General features: G+C 39.7%; 1 protein-coding gene across 1 annotated transcript; it reads left to right on the top strand.

The window, feature by feature from the left end:
• Positions 1 to 5,985: 5,985 nt before the first annotated feature.
• GNB1L (guanine nucleotide binding protein (G protein), beta polypeptide 1-like) lies at positions 5,986 to 23,579 on the top strand. Its single transcript, XM_010581661.1, has 6 exons — positions 5,986 to 6,108; positions 6,355 to 6,480; positions 8,518 to 8,680; positions 12,476 to 12,574; positions 17,362 to 17,577; positions 22,396 to 23,579. Exons 1-6 carry the CDS (start codon positions 5,993 to 5,995, stop codon positions 22,660 to 22,662), a joined length of 987 nt encoding a protein of 328 aa, XP_010579963.1. The 5' UTR covers positions 5,986 to 5,992; the 3' UTR covers positions 22,663 to 23,579.
• Positions 23,580 to 23,819: the final 240 nt, after the last annotated feature.

Here is a 23,819-nt window from a genome sequence, read left to right as displayed (position 1 = left end):
TACATCACTGTGCTTAATCTCTACTTTGGTAGTCATAGGTAGGTAGTAATATGAAAAATAACCAATTTAAGAGAAAGCATTTGGTTATCCTTACGCCTGAAAATTAAGAGTGCTTTATTAGTACATTTTACTTGTTAAATCAGAAATTTCTACTAATTCTAATTTCTGCTTGAAATAAATTTCTTGATTTAAAGATTTCTACTGATTTCTGATTTCCACTTGAAATAAATTATTTTTTTAAATTAGCTTTAAAGAAATCCTGGAAGTGTAATGCAGTTTATATCTCAATTTAGCACCAAAGATAGCAAAGGGAGCTTTAAACTGAAAGCTGCAGTGTTTGTTGACTGATGAGTGAATTTTCATGTATTCTGGGGCTCTGACCTTTGCAACGATTTGTGTAGCACTCCCACATCTCTTGATCTGTGCGGGCCGTTGCTATACAAGCTTCTACTGATTTTACTTGTGCATGTTCTGTCTGCACACAACAGACATATCATGTGTTTTGGGGGACTGCAGCAAGAATGTGAAAAGCCGGCTGCCTGGCTTTTAATTTTGGATTTTAACCTAAGTGGCTGTTTCATTCTTCGCTAAGTGTTTTGTATGTGGTAGCTTGTTACAAGACACAAAAAGGTATTTCTTTGTACAGTCACTTACTTTTAACCTCAGGTGCAAAGAGATTTCTTCAGATGACTATCTCGCAACATCCCTCTCTATTGCTGAGTTCTGTGTTTCAGTGTGTTCTGTCATTTTTTGATTTGTATGTGCAAAATGAAAAGCTGGGCTTAGAAATTTGTCATAACACATCTGAAGAATTATTTGTTTACCAAACCATATACCTGCTTTCAGACCTTTTGTAGTCAATAAGCTATAAAAATTCACTTTTGCAGTCAGATGAGGTGAACTTTAACTCATTCAACTTCTGCAGATTTGTCTGTCATCTCTTTTAATTATGTATGGAGATGCTGACTCATTAAATGGGTTCTTGTCGCCCTAAACTCTTGTTCTCTGCTTCCTAGAACTGCCATATAACCAGGCAGCATTTTGTGTCAACGAGGGATGTCTAAGATGTTTCCAAGTCCTGCTGTGTTCTGGCATAATTCAGTGAGGTGAATCGGGTACTGTTGGGACCCTCCCCACCTACCTTTGCTATTCAAGTAACACATGTACCAGCAAGGCGATAGTTGGCTGCACGAAGAAGGGCCACAGTATTCACAGACAGCCGTGTTGTAAGGGTGTTTCTTGGGCAGAGGATAGTTCATAGTTTCACCACTATGAAACCCAGTTGTCTGCAGTGGGTTACAGGCTGAAAACATGGGAATATTTGTAAAGCTCATACTGCAAGGGCTGCCTGCTGTATTTTAATGCTGGAGATTGTAAACGTAATGGAATAAACAAAATTGTTTGTGTTACACTATTAATTTGAGGGAGTCTCTTATTTCTCCGACTTCCTCTGCAGTTACAGCTAGTGACCCACTTTGAAAAACACACCCGTGCTCTAGAGCTACACTATACAACATGGCAGAGTGTCACAAAAATTTTGAGTGAGTGCAGGTAGGCACAGAAGTGCAGGCTAAAAAAGAGCTTTTGTATGAATGAAAAAGGAACAGCCTGGAAAGGGGGAAGAACAATTTATTCACATCTTTCTCAACTTGTTCTTTGCTCTGATTTTTCCTTTGGGAGGGTGGCACCTGGTAGACTAGGAATTTTCAAAAAATAACAGGGATTTTATATATCTGTTTGTGAGCACACCTGGATGTGTTGAATATTTTGCAGTAGTAATTATGTCTGCACACCTGCTGGTTTCAGTCCCAAATCAGTTTGCCAGACATGCCTAGAGAGATTTATTTCTCCTATACCTGAAAAAGCTCTTTTACCACTGAGGTTTTTACTACTCTAAATAAGCCTAAAAAAAAAAAGCAGAGGATTTTTTCTTGTCTTTGCTTGAGCCATTGGTATCTCAAACTGAACTGAGTTTGTAGGGGGAGGAGGGTGTTTGGATGATATTTTAATAGCAATTTGTTTTTGCTTCAATGTGTGATAGAAATACAAGTGACAGGAGTGGGAACAGGAGAGTTGCTGAATTCTGCTGGAATTTTTCCTGTGGGAATCTGTTAATGTTTTTAATTCTCTGAGAGATTTTTCTAAGGTAATCCTTTTGACATTTACATATTTTAAATGACTCTCATTAAATAAAAGCTTAACTTTTTAATATCGAATGCTGAAGTGATGATACTGAAATACCACTGCATAGACGTTCAAATGGTTTGAAGATGATTCTAATTGCAACCTAAACAAAGTAAGTTTTGTAAGGGATATTAATAGTGAATTGTTCTTTAAAGTAATGTAATTTTGAAGGAAATTGAATTGTTCTGGCATTTAGTAGAAGCAATTTTTTAGACAAAACCCTTTTTAGTAACTAATGTGTGGTATGCATAGCCATTTGCTTATTGAAACACTAATTTGAACAGCTGGGTTTTCCACTCCTTGCTCACAAAGCAAATATAATCGATGCAGGAGCCCAACAGTTTGCAGAGCACCTTGTGAAAAATACTTCTAGTTGTCTGTATCATATCAGAGTGTAGCTGAGACCCTGCAGGAAGATGCTGTTACCAGCACAGGGAAGGCTGGAAGAAAAAAAAAATGGAACATCTTTTAAAAAACAAGAGCATGATGATGTGTTGCATCTCTTACTGGTGATACTCTCTTGCAAACAAATAATGCCATAAGCAAAATGATTCCTATCTTTTAACATACTTTCATAGGAGGCAGGAGTCATAGCATGAGGATATCTCAGGGACAAACATATGGTCTAGCCCTAAGATGCTTTTAAATTAACTTTCTTCTGTAGGTCACACTTTGCTTGTTCAAGCCCTTGAGCCAGACTTTGCTCTCAGACCAGCCTAAATACTAAGAAAATTCATTTAATTAAATTTGTTGCAGATATCCCCAGTTAACAAGAACAGATTAGTCTCCCTGAGGCTAGATGGAGTTAACAAGAAAATAAATGTTGTGCTAATTAGAGAACTCATTTTCAGACACCTGGGGTGAAACTTTAAAAAGTACTAGAGATTTAGGATTGAAAATTCATTTGAAAATGTGTCTTAGGCTTCTAAATCACTTGGGCACTTTTGAAAAATTTACCTAGGGGCTTTTACCATTGCACAGTCATCATATGTAGTATGCTTGTAAGTGGTTAGCAAAGCATGGTATAACCATTATCTATTAGTATCGGTATACCACAATGTATTTCATTATCCCTATAAGTAAAATAGAGATATTGAGCTACCTGGTGAGTTGAAAGTAGGCTAAATGTCATTTTTGCGAGGATGCTTATGTGTCAATAGGAACAGATGGATGCTATCTTGGAGTTTTTAAGGCACTGGTGCACCAAATTTCCATCTATTTGCAACCTCATGGGACTTTCTGTTGACCTAGGTACTTAAGAACTTTTCATTAAATCTTGGTCTTCAGTGACTTGTCCAAGCTCATGGATGAAGAAGACAGCACAGATGCAATTTTATAGTTCAGCACTTGCTGGAAGAAAGATGAGATGCTTAATGTGGTCACACTGCCATTCATCTGCTGAGTCATGATAGGAAGTAATAAGGAGTCATCTCGTAAGCCCAATAAAAAATGCCATAGGTTTAATATTAAGCCAAAATTCCAGATTCATGTATCTGATTAGCAAAAAAGCAAGCAAAGAACCAGGCTCCAAGGAGAAAAAAGTCACTTCATTTGCTTACAGCTTGAAAGTATGTTTTCAGTTGTTTTTCTTCCTGTAGCCAGTCTGAGGATTTTTCTGAAATATTGTCCTTGTAAAGACATGCATTAGTAGCGTCTGTTTCATGCCAGGTAAAACCATTCCCACAGCCACGCACACACTTGCTGTCTGTCAGCAAAAACTTCTGTGTCAGTAATTAGAAAAATGCTATTAAAAACCTGCCTTGTAATCCCAGATAGCCTCTGGGTTGACTCAGTTCTGTTTTGTCTTCCTTGCTTAGTGCAGTAACCTAGGATCATTCCACCGTGAAGAGGAACCCAGCTCCTCTGCAAGCCGCCTAGCTACTATTTTATTTACACGGTTCTACAAAGTGTCATTTTGAGGACAACAGCATACAGCTGTAGTGTCCCAAAGAGGTGACCTTTTGTGACAAAATCCTCAGTCTAACAGGTTTATAACAGGTGAAGCATGTTACAGACAGGCACTTGGGAGCTGGATCTCACCATGGGGGCAAACCTGTACATCGTGTAATCATCTGAAAATTTACTCCAGCCTGTCATGAGTCTAGATCATCAGACAACATCATAAAACAGATGAGTCAGGGCACTAAAACATGGAAGTTATCCACTGAGCTCATTATTTTCATACCTAATTACACAGTGCTATTGAGGGAGAATTGCACATTATGCTGAAGAATCCTGTTTCATCACTAGTCCTATAAGATAATTGTGTTTAGTTAGGACCTATAGATACCATGGTGATTACCGATCTATAAACACTCAAGGTAGACCTGCAAATGAGGTGCAATAGCAAGTGCATCCATTAACACAATCAAAAGCTGATACTGAGGTGAGAGAACAATTAAAAGTTGAGCTGTTTTAATTTACCATGTAACTTGTAGCTCTAGCGCTCTGTTCTGACTCTGTGCAATTCCTCTGCTGTGAACCAGCAGGCAGAAAACCACCTGCTGATCTTCCCTTACTGAATTTGGAAAACTTTTTGTTTAATCCGGTGTAATAGATGCATGAATGGGAAAGAGTGATGAGAGTTGACATCTGTAGTGGCAAAAGCTGTCCTTTTCTGTACGAGGTCAGGTCAGAAAGGAAGAAGCAGAAATACAAGCTTGGCTAGTAATGTCACAGATAAAGCAGTAAAAACTTTTCATGGTGAAAATATTTCTTGTAATGCATATTATGACACATTTTCCAATGAACTGCAAATTGTACTTACAGTCAAAGAAGCTGCTGGCTACCTTGTCCCAGCACAGGTCTGGAGGGTCATTTGCAGCAAGTCAGAACACAGAAAAGTCATCCTTGTCCTTCTTTGGCGCTTGTGTGTAGCTGCCTGCAAAGGTGTTAATGTGAATGGAAATACTTGGTGAAGGTGCCAGATCAGTAAGACTGTGCCTAATCAGATCACACAAACTATCCCTGTGAGTTCATAATGAATTGTCCTTCATGTTTCCCATGTTAGACAGGGCAACATGTTTCCCCATATACTTGTCCTGTTCTTTCCCGACTTGGACCACATTTGAACCGATGAAATAAAGCTGAAAGCATCCATCTCTCTTTACTGATACTTTGGGGAATACAAACCCCTTGGAATAAAATGTTTAACACAGTAGTCACTAAGTTAGTGTGAAATACTGCATTTCTTTTTTTTCAAGTAACTGTGCTTGGAACCAAAAACTCAAACACTTGGGAATAATGGGATTCTTGTGTAAAAATGATCATAACTCTAATCTCATCTGAAATTCTTTTCAGTTGGTATGTTCACTGCAATGCTTTTCTGTAAATGGTTGTGAGTGGAAAGCACAGAAGTAGTATTTTTATAAGGAGGAAGGGGAAAGACTTGCCAAGGGGCTAAGTGGAATGATAAATTGCTTGCCCGCTGAAATTATGGGTATCCAGTTTCTTGCATTTTGTAGCTCTTCCTTTTTGCAGCCGGGAGAACAGCTGAACAATTTTGTATTTACAAGTGCACAAGAGGTGCATACACACAGCCAGCTCAGCACTTACCTTGCTTAAAAAGGAATGCAGCAAAAAAGCAGATTTGACAGCTGCTTGATCAGTTGATGTTATGAGGAAATACTTTACACTGAACTGTATGGCAAACAGAAATAGTATCCAATAATGATAATTCAAAGAGGAAAGTGACTAGGAAAAGCAAATGTCCTGATCAGAATATATTTCAAGTTGCAGTTTCACTTTAGGCTGCCTTACCCTCTGTGGTATCTGTGTCTTCTCCTCACTCCCCCAGTTCGTTGCTCAGATGGCTCTGCCACCTCCGGATCCACAGTTTGTTCTCAGAGGTACCAGTGCTGCAGTCCACACTCTGCATTTTTCCTGTGGAGGCCAAGAACCTGACGTCCCCACTCTTTTCTCTGGGTAAGTAAACCAGGATTTCTGGCTGCGTTGAACTTTATATGGACATTTCCTTTCAAAACAAAGTGTATTATTTAGATAAATTGTACCTGGAGAGAACAACAAAAAAATGCATGGTTGGTGAATGATGGGTGTGTTATCTTTGTACATACAACTTCAGTTCTGGGGGGGGGGGGAAGGAAAAGTATCAGACTGTCTTATCAGACTGTATGCAGTGGTCACACTAAAAGCATCTGTTCTTACTGCCAGGTCTGAGAATGGGTTTATCCATGTCTGGAACCTGAAAACACACAGAGTGAACACAGAACTGGATGGCCATGGAAGAAAATCTGTCTACTGCGTGGAGACAATTGGTAGTAAAAACAGGCTCCTCAGGTTAGCATAGCAGGCAAAAAACAGTGAAATTATTCTTGTTTCTGTGATGATTGAAGAAAAAAAAAGAGAGAGAGAAAAAAAAGGAATCTCTTATTTCTGGAGTCACTGAAAGTCTCTCCAACACATATGGAAATGTACAGAAGTAAAAAATACAGAAAAACTGTAGAACAAAAAGTGGGGAAAATGATACTATTAGTTTCTTTATGATATGTATGTGACAACATCGCAACTTGGGGTCCATAGTGTCTTTATTACTGCATTGAGATCAGGTGAGGTCTTTGGGTAAAGGAAATACACTTGGATTTGAAGTTGACAGATGCTTCACAACTGGTTCTCAGAGAAGATCAAAATTGATACAAAGAGTTTCTAAAAAGGGGGAAGAGGGAGAAAAGGTAAGGAAGGAAGTGAAGAATTGGAGATGGAGAATGGAAGACTGAAAATGAGCAAGAATGTTGACTTGCACGCCTTTGTTGCAAAATATCTTCTGGTCTCGTTTAACAGGGGAAGGCTGGGAAGATTTGTGTACTTTGGATTAGACAGGTGATCTAGTGTAGATGCCAAAGTGTCGGTATGACTAGGAGGTGTTCTGACATGTTTATCTAGAGAAGACATCTCTTATAATATACAGTGGAACTCATTAGCATTTATATTTGTTATCTGCTTAAGTACAATTATCATCACTCTCCCCCATAAAATCATATTGAATGAGCATTGTTTGTATAATTATAGAGTTTTTTTTCATACCTCTATTTTTGCTGTATATTTATAATAGTTCACATAGCAGTGCAATTTTTAGGACAGCAGTTACCTGTATTTTTTGTTTCTCTGTTCTAAAGCTAAATCACAACAATTTCTTGCAGTACCACGTTGTTTGTATGCCCAGTGCTATAAATGTTTTGCCAGTTTGTCACTCAGCTGAACAGCAGATGGGAGTTTCTGTATTCATGTTGGAGAAGTCCCAACAGTCTGTAGATTTGCATCTGCCTCTGTTTTGGTTTCATACTTCCATCAGGTGATACTGCTAATTAAAATATGAAATGGATAAGGGATTTTTGATGACTCCTTGTCCCAGGTGATAACATGAGGACACATGTCCTGTGCTACTGTAGTTTGTGGATTGGAAGCTTCTCCACAGTGGTACTTTGTTCCAGAGCCAGTGGGATCACGTAAATATGTAGCAATGCATGCTGTGCCCTTTGTCTGGCCTCCTTGGTCTTACTGTCTGGGACCAACACACAGGCTTTTCTGCGGGATGGAGAGGTATGCAGAGGAGTCTCTGCATGAGCTGCACTAGTACATCAGTGATGCAGCCACTGGTTCTCTGGTTTTGGATGTTTTAACCCCAGCATTTCATTGCTTAATTCCTGCTATTCACTGCACTGCCAGTCCCTCTCCTCTTGTGACTCCATGCATACGCAGCCGTAACAGTCTTCTGTGCCCTCCCTGTGGCTGTGGGAAGTTGGCCACTGAATAACTGTAGCTTTTTATTTACCTTTGATGCAGTCTTTGTTGTCTTGCTATTTGTCTTCCAGCTGTCAACACGCCTGACATTTCTAGTTCATTGCTAGGGTGAAAGAGTGTTACATGTGTTACTCTCTGGATACTTTTGTTTCCTTTTAAATTAGATCTAATCAATGGTAAAATGTGAGTATTTTTATTATGAATATGTTCAAATACTCATGAGACTTCATAAACACATACGCACATAGAAATAGCATAACTGTGTTTGATCAAGCCTCTCTTCACAAGGAAACGTGGCAAAGAGTGACTGCAGTGCATCTGACTGACTCTCGGGTCCTCCCTCCTCTCGGTAACTTTTGAACCTATTGGCCAGTTTTGCAGTCAGCAGAAGGGTGGTGGTCTCGGTGATACTGAGTTCCCACACACTTCATGAAAGACCCAATTAATACCCCATAGAAGCTGTACTAAGCTCACTCCTTTACTGCCTGTTAAAGACCCAACATTGAGATACTAACATGCAGGAAGTCAGGCTTTCTCAGACCTGCGGCTCATGGGTAACTTGTTTTACTGTAACAGTCAGGGTCGTGACCAGAGGATCTGCTTGTGGGATTTAGCAGAGGGACGTACTTCGGTGACGGATTCTGTCTTCACGGAGAATGTGGGATTCTGCAGATGCTCTCTGTTAAAGGTGGCACAGGGACGCTGGCTAGTGGCTATGGCAGCCAAGGCCCTGGAGGAGGTAGGAAGTATCTCTTTTTCTGGTGCTTGGGAGATTGCTTTTGGTTTTGAAATGAGATAGTTCAGAAGGGGAAACATCATTGCTCTCAAATTCTCTGCTCAAGAGAGGGCAGCACAAGGAACCTTTGGGGGTTCCAATCACTAATTTTACCTGCCAGAAAGATGACTGAATTATATAACTTATGCTCTAATAACTAGGATACCACCCCAAGATTTTTCTGACATTGAAGTTTTTGTAGCTGCTGCTGGTCTTTCATGTGCAGGAGTTCTGAAAACTCTTCTGGTGCTGCTGAATACTGTTAAAGGGGAACAAGAGTCCTTCTGGGGAACTAATGGTCAGAAAGTCTGTCATCAGATGGAGGTACTCATCTTCCATCTGAAGCCAAAAGTCGTGTTTGGTGAGAGAAGGGGAGGTGAAGGTAATTTGTAATGCGATATGTGGTCTTTCACCCGAGGCTAATTCTTTAACTGGTACTTTGGCTGGAAATACTTGAATTACTATTAGCGGCCAAAGGTTTGCTCACTGTGAGATAATTGTAGGGTCCGTTTCAGTTCCTACTGGATAAGTCCACATCTAATACCCATTATTGCAGCAATCACTGACTGACAGCTTTGTTGGCAATTTCCACCTTCTGCTGTGTAGAAATCATATTTTTGTTTTCTTTGAAGGACTATTTGAGGACATCACACAAAAATAAATTATTTCAAATACTTCACATCAAAATACCAAAAATATGAAAACAGAAAGAAGTGGCATAAATATGAAAAGATATATTGTAGCTAACTGCAAATTGTTCATAAGCATAAAAGGTCACATGCTTTTCTGGACTATAGGATGCGTATCTTGAAACTGAAAGTTTCATATTTTATATACGAAGTAATAAGTGGGAATGGTGCCTGTATTGCAAGAAAATGTGAACTTTTTATTATTCAGAAGTTAAGCACATATTTAAGTACTTTGTTGGCTCACAGCCAGAATGTTCAGCCTTTTACAGAACTGAATAAGCCTGTAAACACAAACGCTGTACCAGTAAATACAACCACTCTAAGTCCCCTGCGTTGTTCTGATCAAACAAAAGAACTCTCTCCATTTTACAGCAGTGCTCAATAATATTTAAGTTAAACAAAATTGACATGTGCATTCTTGTGTCAGACGGAGAAGAATTTTTGTGTCAGGCAAAGAGTACACACACACATTCTGGTAATGAAGAATTAAATAATTGTCTGATCCAAAGAGAAGACATTTACCCCAATGTCTCTTACAACTCTTCTCTATTTTATTTTCATTTGTTTGCTTGGGCCCTGCAAACTGATTATGATTTGCTGTCTCCTGAGGTAAGAGTTCCACTCTGTGTATGAACCTTTACATTAGAACTGTGTCAGGTTTCAATAAATTCACATAAGCTCCCATAATATATAGTGCTTCCAAATAGGCAGCACTGTGTGAGACACAGTACATTTGCAGCTTATGATTAAAATTAAGACTTAATAAGTGTTTATGCTTGGCTGGTACCCAAAAAAAGAGTAATTTTGTCTTAAAGCAGGTTCAGTCCATAAATAATGAGATCTGAACAGGCATTTATTTGTTCATGATTGCATTTAAATCACCAATTATGAGTTACACGCACTTTTCTTGCCAATTTGCCAGAAACATGTTAAAAGCTTTATTAATGTGAAAAAGGGTGTGTTTCCTTGTGGCCAGTTTTAGCCACCCAGGAACACTATTAACCTCAGGCAAAGGCAAATCTTTCTCCTATTAAGCAAAACCAATATAAACACAGAACTTAAAGTTTTAGGTTACAGTTGTCAAAATATATGAAATAGTATTTATTTCTAACGCTCAGTTGCCTCTAATGCAGACAGTCTCTGGAACTGTCAGTCTAGCATAGGCAGCTGATGCCTGCCTGCCTTCTGCAAAAAGCTTTCCCTTCTTTGTGTTCTTTGTCCTTTGCAAGCCCAACTGTAGCCCTTGTACCAGTTCATCCGTTTTGAATCAAAGTAAAGCAAAGGAGGGTTTTTTTTGTCTTTTAACCTGCAGAAGTGCATTTATCACAGTGCACTTATCCTTCCTTATTATGTAAAAGTTGCAGTTTCAGTCTTGTCTAGGAGGCAATGCCCTTTGGAGAGCCAGTGATGAAAGACACAAGAATGAGAGCGGGTCATCTTCATATAGCCCATTTCCTGCAACAGCTAACTTGGTCATTATGTTGATAGCAAGAACCCTGCCAAGAGAAAAGCATCTTTTGTTAAGAGTGTAGCTCCAAAGAACCAGAATTCCCAGATGATCAAACTTTGGGCTGTTCATAGGTTTGGTCTACATATTGGATGTCTCTTTGCTGTAGTCACCATTCCTTAAATCTGGAGAATAGTTTCCTGCTGCATTGCTAAGTGGCTTTAGAAAGTGTTCCGTATGTTGTGTTTAGTACATTGTCGACTTGCAGTCCTAGAGTGCAGCTGGCTTTTGGCAGGCTAGCTGACAACCTCTAGAAATAGGAAGATGTTCTGGCAAGCTTTGAACTAAAGGTATGGGATTGGAAAGCCATCACAGCTGCTGTGGTCTTGATTGATGGCTCCCAGAGGAGCCATATTTGTGTAATACCTCATCTCAGATGCTTAAGGAAATTCGCATGACTGGGGCTGTCCAACGGCACTGCTGGGCTTTTGCACATTCTGACGTAGCCTAGAATGGCTGGTAATGCTGGATTTATCAAATGTTTGAAGTCCCTTAATTTTACAAGATAACGCAGACCATTGTTTATGCAATTAAAATAAAAGATCACCTTAGTGATTAAGTGTACATTTGAGAAACAAGCGCTGTTCCTGGCACCAAGTTTTTGATACCTAAGAACTTCTATTTCTCCATAGTTCCAGGCTTGAGAATCAGCCCAGAGTGAGGCACTTCCGTGTCAATCAAGAGACTCAAAACCTTCCAGTGCCAAATTGCAAAGGCAGACTCCCTTGATCTTGCCTGCCATCATCCTGAGGTGGAAATGAGCTACTACTTCCTTGGCAGGGGAAAGACTTGCCCAATGCTAAAATAAATAAATAAATAGATAGATAGGTGGATAAATAAATAAATAATCATAGTATCCATAATTCATTACCACCAGTGCAAGCAACAGTGGAAGCTGCTATGTAGACAGAGAGCAGGTGTTTAACACAATATTGTCTGACCCGGCTTTGAATAGGGTCAGACAATATTGTGTTAAAAATACTGGTATGCCATCACTGCTCCAGCCTGCATTAGCAGATAATTCTGGGTTTGCTCTTTGTTAGTGCAGTCAGCCAGTAAATAAAAAAAAATCCACCTTAGATATATAGATATATTGCCTACATTTCCACACAAGCTCTTTGTTAACATGACAGAACAGAGGAGACAATGCAATTGTCCACAAGTGAATATAACAAAAAAAATAGCACCAGAGATAGAAAAAGGGGAAAGGGAGAGGAATAGGGAAGTGTTTTCAGATTAAGCAGTCTGCAGTATTATCTAGTGTATGCACAATATCATCTACTGTATGGAAAGAAGACTATAATACAGATTAAAAACAAGAGTGGAAGAAGAGGAAGTGTTCATTCTAGCAGTTTTGTCTGGTCTTTCCTAAAACAATGCATTTATTTAGATAGCTGTAGATTCCCCTACAGCTCCAACTTCACATGCATTCCTCAGTTTCCTCCAGACAGTTTTTACTGGAAGAGCTTATACTAGCCTTAAATCACCTTAAAAGACTTGTGTTTTTAACAGCAGAATTTTGACCTGGAGCCTGACCAAATACTCTTGTTTTCCTGATGTCAGGTTCAGGTTTTGGAGCTGCCATCCAAGACGTCAGTCTGTACCTTGAAGCCAGAGGTGGGTGCCAAGCTGGGCATGCCCATGTGTCTGAAGTTATGGCAGGTAAGGCAAGAGTGCCTGCTAATTGTGAAATGTTTTCCCTGTGATTCATTTTATATGAAGCACATGAATCTTTCTTCACTTAGATTTTGATTTATTATCAAACCAATCAAGTAATTATACTATTAAAGGGGGGAAAGATTTGTGAACATCCTTAATGTAACTTTCAGAGCTTTCCAAGCTTTAATGGAAGATTTGCAAATGCTCAGGGAAAGCTTTGTATCCTTAGGATAGATACAGTTTTTGCATCAATCAAGAGGAAAATGAGTGACTTACCAAAGCCAGTTGTTTGATATGGTTTCTCACTGCATTAAGAATGATGAGAAATGATTGGGTTACTTAAAAATAGTGATTTTAATGGCAGGTTACATTCACTTCAATGCCCTCAGGACAAGGAAGCACTCTATGAACATTTCTACTCCAGACATACAATAGGAACAAACTATTTATGGTGGTATTGACTTTGGACAAAAAAGTAAATAAAAGCAGTTAATGAAAAAAACCCACATTTGCAGAGTCTTCAGCAAATAATGTTTATGGGGTGCCAACAGTGAAAGACAAGTAATACAAAGAGGTGGCAGTAGAGGGAGGATGGAATTTAGGTGATTGGCTCTAAATCTCCAAAGAATTGATGGCAAAGCCGATTCCCAGTTTAACCCCCTGACCACACACTGTTACAGGTTTGCAGTACCATCTGAGCTGATTTCAAGTATGTTATTCTTGCAGGTTCATCTGAACATTTGTGTTGGTTTCAGTTGAAAAAATTATCAATCAGTTGTGAATTTGAGGCCTTAGTGTTTTCACTCAAGGTCCTGAACCGACTGAAGTCTAGAGGAATTCAGCTGCTGACTTCAGACAAAAGTGGGAGAGGCCACAGTTCAAGTCCCATGCTGTAATTAAAAACTAGAAAGAAAAAAAAAAAGAGAAGGAAAATTAAATAGACTGATTAGGCTTTTATTAAACAGAAAGTTTATCCTAAAAATGCAATCAGTGTTCAGTACTCAATGAAATGAATGGGGCTTTCTGTCTCCTGGACGTTTTTTAATAAGATGAAGATAACTGAAGAAATGTTCAGTGTTGAAAATTTTGTTGCCTGTATAAAAAGTCTTCTGTCTTGCCATATTTTCTACGTGCATTAATATTGCTATTCCTCTAGGAAGCAGAGCAGGTGTAGAGTCTTAATTTTATGTAGTTTTTAATTTTGTTGCCAGTGGGGATAAAGCAGAGGACTGGGAACAGGGAGAGGTAAATGCAAGCCATGCAAATTCTGGCTTTGGGAAGTCACCACAACTTCCTAGACTGCAACAGGCAAAGATAGATAATCCCTTACAGTCTCACAGCTGTATTTGCTCTTTTACAAATGTGTGCGGCTCGGTTTAAAAGCATGGGGGAGGAGGATACTCTTAAGGACAAATAATTATATGTGGTGTACCAAAGCGATGCTCTGCATTCTGTTTTGTGGTTTCACTGGAAGTGGCTCACTGAGTAACCCTGTAACCATAAAAGCAGAGAGGAACACGAGCTAACCCAGCTGCACCCCTTCCTGAATAGAGGCCATCCAGGATTTCTTTGTACATTACTGCATTGGGCAATATAGACATACCCAGGAGATGAGCACTCCCCAACCCATCGCTTATGGGCAATGTGTTGCCTAAGAGACTATTTGATGTTGCTTATGGCACAGTAAATTAACAAGTTGAAACAGAAGCTGACATGGAGAGAGCCACATAATGGTCTGAAGGAAGTATGCTCATGTTGTTGTCCAACATGAGTTTGGGGGCTGCAGCCATGTATCATCATATTTTTCTGCATGCCAATAAAAAAAAAAAATCCACATATCAGAGAAACAATGCACCTTACCAGCAGCAGCGTGAACTAGATAGAGCAGAAGGAAATTGAGGCTTCGGTTATGCTTGTAGATTAAGCCTCATTGGCTTCTCCTAAGCAGTTAAAAAGCTTGCAGCTGTTTATTTTGTTGTTTTGAAGCTTTCCCCCCCCCCCTCATTTTACTAGGTCTGTCCTTAAATATATTGGTTCATTGAATGGGTTTTTTTCCTTGCGAAGGTTCATATTCTTAAATACATTGTCCCTTCAGATTCACACCTTCCTGCTATTACTAATTGGGTGGAGTAGGATTTGTAGGAGTGAGGATAGTCTTCCCTTAAATTTTTTTGCACTCTTTGGGGAAGGCATCATGTTGCGTAATGGTGCAAACAAAATAATTCAACAGGAATAATACATGTAGAAACTGGAAATGCAGAGTTATTACTTTATATAAACTATAGCAATTATTCCTGTTGAGTTGACAGCAGATCACCTTTTCTTCCTTCCTTGACAGTTATCCAAATGCAACAATAAAATATTCTGCTGAGGAAGAACAATGATTTATAATTTGATTTTTCCACTGAAACAGAACATGAATGGTGAAGACTTTTCGCCAGAAGTGTCCATTATTAGGAACTGAAATAAATGGGCCGTTGTGAACCACTGCTTGGTGAGTCCAGGCATCAGACTGAGAGCTCCCCTGATCTTTCAATAGCTTTTATTGTTCAAGTTCAAGTATATGTATTCATTGAAATATTACACTTCATATGGTTAGGGAAAGTCAGGAAGAAGTAGTGTGGGAGATCTTCATTTCATAGAAAACAATACTTTGTTGTTAAAATAGACCAATCTTAGATCTCACTTGCAAATAACGTGTTTTCAAATCTAAGCTAAGATACCCAGAGCGGGGGAATAAAAAAAAAAGAAAATTAAAAAAAAGGGGGTTGCTTGGCATTTCCCGTAATGCTGAGCACTCGCCTGTCTCTCTTATCTTAATGAGGGTTATGGGCATCTATGAAAATCTGGCCATCCCATTTTGAGTAAGGCAAAGGAGCCGACCCTGCCCATCCATGCCTCGTTTCCATTGGCTAATGAAAGCTATACCTTCTGCAGAGCCCCAGGGCTCTGGAGGAGTCATGTGCTCATAGAAGAGCGGTACAAATAATTGGGGGGGCATGGTTTATGCCCAAACTGGGGGCTTTTTTAAACTTAATTGAAGTACCTATGAAATACTTTGTTTTGCTTTGAAGGCTTTACCCTTTACTAAATACAAATAAAATCTGGAATGTTCATTTCATTCAGTTTTTTTTTTTCACTTTCCCCTGGTATTAAAAGCCAGGTACTCTTCACCCAAAATACCTCATGAGTTAACATTAATTCACATAAATTTGACATATATTCATTGCTCTGATGTTATTTTAGCAAATCAAGAATTCAACAGAAAAACTGTGCACAGTTCTAGGCATTATGAGAGACCTTCTTTGTGGGTCTCTCTAGCCAGAGCATGCTCCCTACCTTTTCAAAAGAAAAGGGATCTTAAAGCAAGGAATGAGGCTCCTGCAGGATCCCAGGTGTGGACAGACCTGTTCAGAAAGATGATGTAGGGGATTTCCCCCTGGTTTCCTTCTTTTAAGGGGCAATTTTCTTCCCTGCTCAGTGAGATCCATTCCTCATTTAAACACTTCTTTAGGCTGAACAAATCTGAGAAAGAACATGAGGCTTTTACTCAGCAGTCTTATTACCTAGACCACCCATCTCTTGTTAGTTTAACTCCCCCTAGAACAAATAATAACCACTGGGAGAATAGTCTGGACCATTAACAGAGGCACTGAGCCTTTGGCTGCTGCAGGTTTGTATCATGACATTGACAGCCAGCGATTTTGAAGAACCTCATTCAATAATGTGATACCAGTAAAAATTAATTTTTTATAAATGTCCTTTTATTTTTAACTGAATACCAAGCAAACAAATCCTGTAGGCTCAGACAGTGTTTGGAAGGAGTTGAATTAACCTGTTGGATACATTTCTTATATGTGCCTGCATGATATGGTCATAATCCCAATGTTTATTTTGGTGATTCTTCTCCTATTAAAGAAATAACTGGCACTAACAGATGCCTATTTTTTAGTTGCTTTTCATTAGGGATTTTTGCATCTTCACTCACATAACCAGTTACTGCTTATGGGGTCATTAGTCTTTTGGCTGGAGCAATGATGAATATTTTCCTTAAGTGTGACATGTAATCCAGTAATGTTCCCTTCCTTGAGTTATTTCAGAGGCTTAAATAAATTAGGTGTCTGCCCAGGGTGCCATGCCCTTTGGCCTGTGACATCATTAATCAAAATAGCTTTCAATTGGTTACAGTGGGACTCGGGTGCCCGTTAACCCCTTGGTGACTCACCCAGAGATTCCTGAAGAGAGGTTCAGTGTTTACCTTTAAGCACTGCGGTGCACGCGGGTAAACGATCCCTATGTGTAACCCTACACTTGGCAATGTGAAACTGGAATCTTTAAGCATGGCACTTCTTTCAATGTCCATACGGATTGATAGTAACTCATTGCTCTTAGTAATTTTTTTTTAAGGAGCACAAAGTTCAGGCCATGAAGTAAAGCTTCGGAAAACTTCAGGCAGCCTTTTTTCAGGTGTTGTAGAGGGCAATAGTTTGGATTTTCAGAGAGAAATTTTCTAGATGTGTGTATGTTAGATGCATATTATATATGTAAAACATCATAGATTTTTATATGTAGGTATAAAAACCATAAGTGCATGTCAGCAGTTACCTAGTAATGTTTTTTGTAAGTGGGTGGACTATCAAAATTTGACATTCAGGCTTAAACTTTTCAATTCTATGCCAGTCAGCATTTTCATTTATTTTCTTGGTGCTTGGACTGAAACCTACCTGGGGATGATAATTTTCCTAACAGACTGTTTACTTCTCAAACAATTTTGCTTTTCCCTTGATCAGCTCAACTGTGGTTCACAACCTTTGCTTCTGGCTGGCTATGAAGATGGATCAGTGGTCCTTTGGAATCTGTCAATGGGAAAAGTGTTGAGCCAACTTGTTTGCCACCAGGAGCCAGTGATGAGCCTTGACTTTGACTCGGAGAAGGCCAAGGGGATCTCAGGCTCATCTGAAAAGGTGCTTAGCATCTGGAGCCTCAATGAGCAACAGAACCTCCAGGTCAGGATCATTGGCCCTCTAGTGTCATTTATCCCACTTTGCACTAACAGTTTGATAGACTAAAAAAATATTTAGTCATGAAGAGGAGTTGTTGCAGATCTCTAGCTAATTAATCACAGACTGGTTAGAATGTCTGTGCTATGTGACTAGACTTAGCAAAAGATGGTGAGGATTTAAAAAAAAAGAAAAAAAACCCTCTCTCACATGTTTCTGGTTTTACCAAAGTTGCAACAGGCACACAAGCCTAGCATTACTCAAGCCATTGCCTCTGTATCTTCATTTATCACGTTAGTAGTATCCAGCTCTTGGAATGTCCTAAACATTATAAATGAGTTATGAAAATGAGAAACAAAGGATTGCTTTTCCAAAGGTTCTGCTTGAATGGATAGAGCTTGCTTTCCACTGTGGGAAAGACAGAAATATTCCATTAAACACTTCACAAACAGAAAGAGTAGGAGCAGCCCAGCTAGTACCAAGAAGACATGAGCTTTAGGCAGCCAGCTTTCTTTGGCACCTTTAGAGCCCTAGCCAGAGACAGGGAAAATAAATTAATTGGATATATCAGTTTGTGTCTGAGCTACGTGTACCTGGAATGGCTGGTTTAGAAGGAGATCTCTTAATCACTAGTTCAGGCTATGCTAGTGAATGGCAATAAATATTGCTTAATCTAGACAAATTTAGCAAGTGTTCCAACAGTGCCAAGGGGTTAAGTAGGTTTTAAATAGGTGTGGAAATGAAGTGCATAAATAAAGGCTCTCATGAAAATTAAAATGGCCCATGCATAGCCGCTCCACTGCTGAGTGCTTTAACCTTTTTTAAAGTGGCAGTTGTCCCCTGAACACACAATGAAGAGGACCTGACCCAGGCCCTGTGTGCCCCCAGATCATCCTCGAGAAGAGAGCTGCTGGATACGCCAATTAATGGAGTAACAATAATTGCTCTCCCAGCTTGCAGCCTTTGTGGAGATTTTTTTAGGTAGTGTGGCAAGTTAATGCTGTTTTCTGAATGGTGCTACAGGAAGAAAAGCAAGTGCTTGGACATCCAACGGTAACTCGTCAGCTGGGGGACACTGTGAAGGTATATAATCTGTTAGGCATCACCACAGAACTAGCATTTATGGAGTAGTAGGGCATGTAGTGTAAATGCATCCAACTGAGATGAAGTTTGGAGGACACAGCACTCACTGAGAAGAACATCTAAACTTTAATAAGCAATACGACATGAAGTAAGAGAGGCTCTCTAGACTCTAAGTAGCAAAGGCATTCTAAGCCAATGTGGTAAAGAAGAGTTTTAACACGTCTGATACACAATTGTCATGGTTTAGGGTTTTTTTTTTGTCATGTTTGCCCTCCCCCTGCCCTGGCCTTTTTATCACTATTGGCACACATCTGCACCTGGTCCTCAGCTCAGGGAAGCAGAAGGAAGTGGAGCAGATTAAGTCCCAGTAAGAAACTTGGTACTGAGACTAGTTTTTTAAGGCCAAGCTGTCAGGAACCTGACATCATGACAGGCTTCTTAAAGCTTCAAATACTCTGGTGTTGGAGAGGAAGCTGTTCCTTCATATTAATTATAGCATAGCTTTTTCCTAAATTCAAAGAAAATATTGTTCTCCACAGCAAATTTCAGTTAGGAGTTAACCATAATGCAGGGCTACAGGTATGACTCATGGGAAAAATAAACACTTGTTCACCTGAAATATTCCAGGTATTGTTTTCCACAGGGTATTCATATTCCCAGGAGATGTAGGATTAGTTACATCTTCAGCACATCACACTGAGAGATAGTAGCTTTTCTCAGAAGAAATTTAAATGCCAAGCATTATAAACTATAAGCACTGTTTCTGTGCTTCACACATAGTGCGAATGCCCTAATAAAATGCATCTTTCATGTGAGCACAAGAGATTGTCAAGGACATAGATTAAGTTTTTTTCCCACTATGCCATTAATAATATAAACCAGATGGGGATTTTTTTTTCCCTGACATTCCAGGTACCTGAGGTAATGGTAGACGTTGGAAAGCCACTCAGTGGCACATTATTTTTATTCTAAAAGGTTTTAATAAGTAAACGTGATGCATAGCTATCTGCTGTTGGAGAAATAATGACGCAATGATGGTACTTCAGCTCTGTTTTAAATGGCAATGTTCCAGTGTGTCAATGAATAGATGATGAAGGTAACTTCATAGTTTATTGCTATGGGGAAAGTTTGGTGTATTGTCTTCTACAAGAAAGTTGCTGAAATCATCACTGTCAGAAAATGACTGGATTGGTTGTGAGCCTTCTGATTTGGACAAGATAGTGTAATTATGTGATGATGTTCGTGGTAGAATGTAGGAGGTAAACAGCTTCTGCAGGTGAATAAACAAAGCAGAACTAAGCAAGCTGATAATCACAGAAGCTCCTTCATATATGACAAGAAAAAAATTCTATAAGCTGTAATGTAAGTAAACAGACAGGTTGTGTTGGTTGGGTTGCTGAGGCTTTTCCCTCAAATGCTGAAGCTAAGGCTGCTGCTATCTTAGCTATTTGTCTAGTAAGAATAGGGTTTAAAGGCATGATTTGGTGTAGGAGAGGGAGATTTAAAAAAAAAAAATCATAGATAGCATGTGTTAAGGAGGGAAGGAGAGGTATCTGTTGGCCTCAGCATGTCAAAATTTCTTAATGCATTTGCTAGTAGATGCAGGTGTCCTTGGTCATGACTGGCTGAAAGCAGCTCACCCTTTTTTACCTCTTTGTTTTCTTAATTACAAGCTGGTTTTCTGGTTAGGAAATTATGTTGGTATGCATTTGACTACAGTAGTTGCCCATAAGTGACTGGATGGCACAAATCCTGGCACTAGGATTTCACCTGGCTGCATATACCTTGAGCAAGTTGTTCTGCTTTGTTTTGTTTTTCTCTCTCACCTCCTGTATTTGCAGATCATGCACAAATGCCCACTGTTCGCTCATGTTCCATAGCCAAAAGGCATCACCATTACAGGCTTCATTTTCAAGTTGTAGCTTGCTGATGACATGCAATTTCTCCCAGTCGCCCTGATTTTGCTGTATGGATCTTGCCCACATAATTGACAGTATGATGGGAAGCACCACACCCAGGATTGGTTATAGCCATTAGCTAATAATCTCAGGTACAGAGTAAGGCCCATCTTACATTTGCCAGGCTGGTGATGTAAGTAATAAATCCTTCCCTTGCCACTATGCATACGCCAACAAAAATCCCACTGAAGCCATGCTACATTGGTGTAACTGGGAAGTTTGGAAGAACATACGTACTAGCAAAAAGCACAGGTTTTACAGTAGCAGGCCCACATACAGCCTCCTACTGTTCATGAGGCTTGGGCAAAACTTGCTGTCCTCTGTTCTGAATTGGTTGTAGACACATTCGTCAGGTCCTATTTAAAAGAGGAACTTATGGAGCATGCAAGAATCATGTCAAGTTTCATTTAGCCTTTTTTCTTATCGAATTGCACATCTCTTGCTGTTTTGAGTAAGTAGCTGGGCAGTTGTTACATAGTCGAAAAGCAACTGCTTCTAGCTTTGTGCCTGTAAGATTCCAAGATGGGTTCTGCTCTGAACTGCATCTGAAACCAACTTTGACCGGCATTTCTGGAGTTTTAGTGAGGAGGAAGACTACTCAGATGCAATATGCCTGTCAATGCCTTCCCACCTCAGAACAGCAAACAACACACAGTGTATTAAAAACATGCACTGAATTATATTAAGCTTTGGTACAAGCTAGCTACAGATTCAGTCTTAAGTAGATGGTGGCATTAACGTGTCATTTCCAATTGCACTTATAAATAACAGCACTTCAAGGTCAGTATACACTCAAAAGGTGTTTTCCACATTGTGACAAAAGCTAGGCATTTCAACATACATGCATGCACGCATACACACTCTGGTGCGTATACTGCATGTGTCCCAGAGGTAGACTGCTGACTAATACAAGTTACCTGAGGTGAGAACAGCAAAAGTGTATTATATTGAGCTTTCCCTCTGTGCTTCAGGGGAAACTCATGTCAGTGAAGTGAAAACTTTTCTTTCCAAGGGCTAAGTCCTGTGCAGCCCCAGTGCCTCCTGAAGGAAGTTAAATGCCTTCCAGTTTAATTGTGCCCCTCAGAAACTTGTGCCTCAGTAGTCTCCAAGCAGTAACAAAAGGCTTCCAAGATTGAAATCAATAACTTGGTTGTAATCCCCTCCTTGGAATTTCATGTAAATAAAAGTCTCTTGGGAAGGAGTACTAGAAATATAGATTTCCTAACACTGTAACCTAATTCCTGGAAGCATTCCTTTCTCAAGACTGTGGTAAATGCTACCACAGCTTATTGGAGTTTTTGTGAGGGGCCACAGTAGTAGAAATAAGTAGCAGGTAGTTTAAACATCAGCTCAGAATCTCAGCATGGGAATATTGCAGAAGCAGGGAAAATATATGGCCACAGCTCTGAACATTGCAGCTCATGCAAGAATAGCTGGAAGAAAAGAGCAAAGCTGTGTAGTCTGGTTCTCAAAACCTTGACTCAGAGCTTCACTTGTGACAGAATATAAATAGCTTTAAATGTAATATAAACTAAAAACATACAAGGGGTGCTTTTATTTTTTAGAGAATGGTGCTGGAGATAGATAGGCTCAAGGTAAGGTCTTTTCCATCTCTGGTAATAATTGTTCTCTCTAAGGCATTATCCACCATGGGGTGAAAAGCTCCATACTACCTGTGTGATACCAGTGTATGTGGGTGGGCACTATACCTTCTAAAATCCCAAAAGGTTCCTTTTTCTTCTGTTTTAAACAATTAGAGCTCATCTATAACTTTCTCACACAGGTTTACAAAACACACAAACTTGTCAACGCTGGCATATCTGATATCACCATCCGTCCAGACAAGAAGATTTTAGCAACGGCAGGGTGGGATCATCGCATCAGGATCTTTGGCTGGAAAAAACTGAAGCCCTTAGCAGTGCTGAACTACCACACAGCAACTGTCCATTGTGTGTCCTTCTCCGATCACAAAAACCCCAGTGAGAGACTGCTGGCAGCTGGCTCAAAAGATCACCGCATCAGTATCTGGTCAATATATACTCAGACATGACATGTTCTGCACTGTCATGGACTAGGAAACCAGCACTGGTGAAGCAATGCTTTACACTGTAATGTGGGGCATTAGTAGAATGTATTTTCAGGCTGAAGTGAGAGTCCTAGGTTAATTCTTATGCTGCTTGTTCAAGCTGCAAGTTCTGTTTTACAGAGAGGGAAGTGCATTTTTAAAATTCATAACAAGCAGAGCAAGGCCAGTCACAAACGAAGACACAGAACAAGTCACTTTGAGTTCTGCTACAGGTTTTGCAACAGCTTTTCTTTGGCAGGTTGCTCAAATAACTTGTGCCAATATCTTCTTTTGTAAAAAACGACTGGAATCCCTCAGACTGCAGTGGGGGCAGACTACGTCTGTTTGTAAGTCATGTATCCAAGAATCTGAATCAGTGTAAAATATCACCCTTTCTTGAAAATGTATACCCATTAAACCACCTCCAGTGGTTTCTCATTGTCAGTTACTTTTTCTTCCCCGTAACTGAAAGGCTATCAGAACAACCTTGATTTGTTCACACTTCTGTCAGTTTCTAACTTAAACCAACAGCCAGGAATGTGACTAGGGACGGCCTTTGGCATTTATGAATTTCATTATGTCTCCTGTCACCTCAAGCCTCACAATTAATCACAAAAAAGAAAGGGGAAAAAAATCTTCCCCTGCACTGCACTGCGAAGAGATGTAAAGCCTTTTACAGAGCCAGTGCTAAATCCTTTCCACAGACCAGCTAGCTGAAGGATTTAAACTCAGCAATCCAATTAGCACCCTTCTCCTTGGAGAGTTAGGGATAAGTTTCAGCATGGCAAGTCTGGGATTCAGCTACACAACTCCCATTAACATTTAGGGGAATTGCATGGATAAATCCTTATCCACACAGTGCGAATGGCTCCATTAACTTGTCATCTCTATGGTCATGGAAGCTAAAATTCATTCATAAAGGGTTTTTTGTTTGAATCACGAAGCAGCGTTTGCATTCTTTTCAAGCATATTAGACATTCGACAGTGTGTTCATAGACGCCTTGCTGTTGTATTCAGTCACGAAGTTGCAGTTACAACTGTCCCACTGAAGCAATTAGCAAGGGCCAGTTTGTTAAAAAGGAGGTGGCCTGGAAACTAGAACTCAGCTTTACAAACTGTTCTGTGTCCAGGCTTTGCACTGT

This window comes from Haliaeetus leucocephalus, unplaced genomic scaffold (assembly GCF_000737465.1).
Source record: "Haliaeetus leucocephalus isolate CR32 unplaced genomic scaffold, Haliaeetus_leucocephalus-4.0 Scaffold802, whole genome shotgun sequence".
In the NCBI taxonomy this organism is placed as follows: domain Eukaryota; kingdom Metazoa; phylum Chordata; class Aves; order Accipitriformes; family Accipitridae; genus Haliaeetus; species Haliaeetus leucocephalus.
This window is presented reverse-complemented; position numbering and strand designations above follow the sequence as displayed.

What these genes read in the sequence shown, in the direction of transcription:
- GNB1L (XM_010581661.1), top strand. Translation starts at nt 5,993, where the DNA reads ATGGCTCTGCCACCTCCGGATCCACAGTTTGTTCTCAGAGGTACCAGT. An exon ending in GTCCCCACTCTTTTCTCTGG is followed by an intron (nt 6,109 to 6,354) that starts GTAAGTAAACCA and finishes TCTTACTGCCAG; the next exon opens with GTCTGAGAATGGGTTTATCC. An exon ending in TGTGTCTGAAGTTATGGCAG is followed by an intron (nt 12,575 to 17,361) that starts GTAAGGCAAGAG and finishes TCCCTTGATCAG; the next exon opens with CTCAACTGTGGTTCACAACC.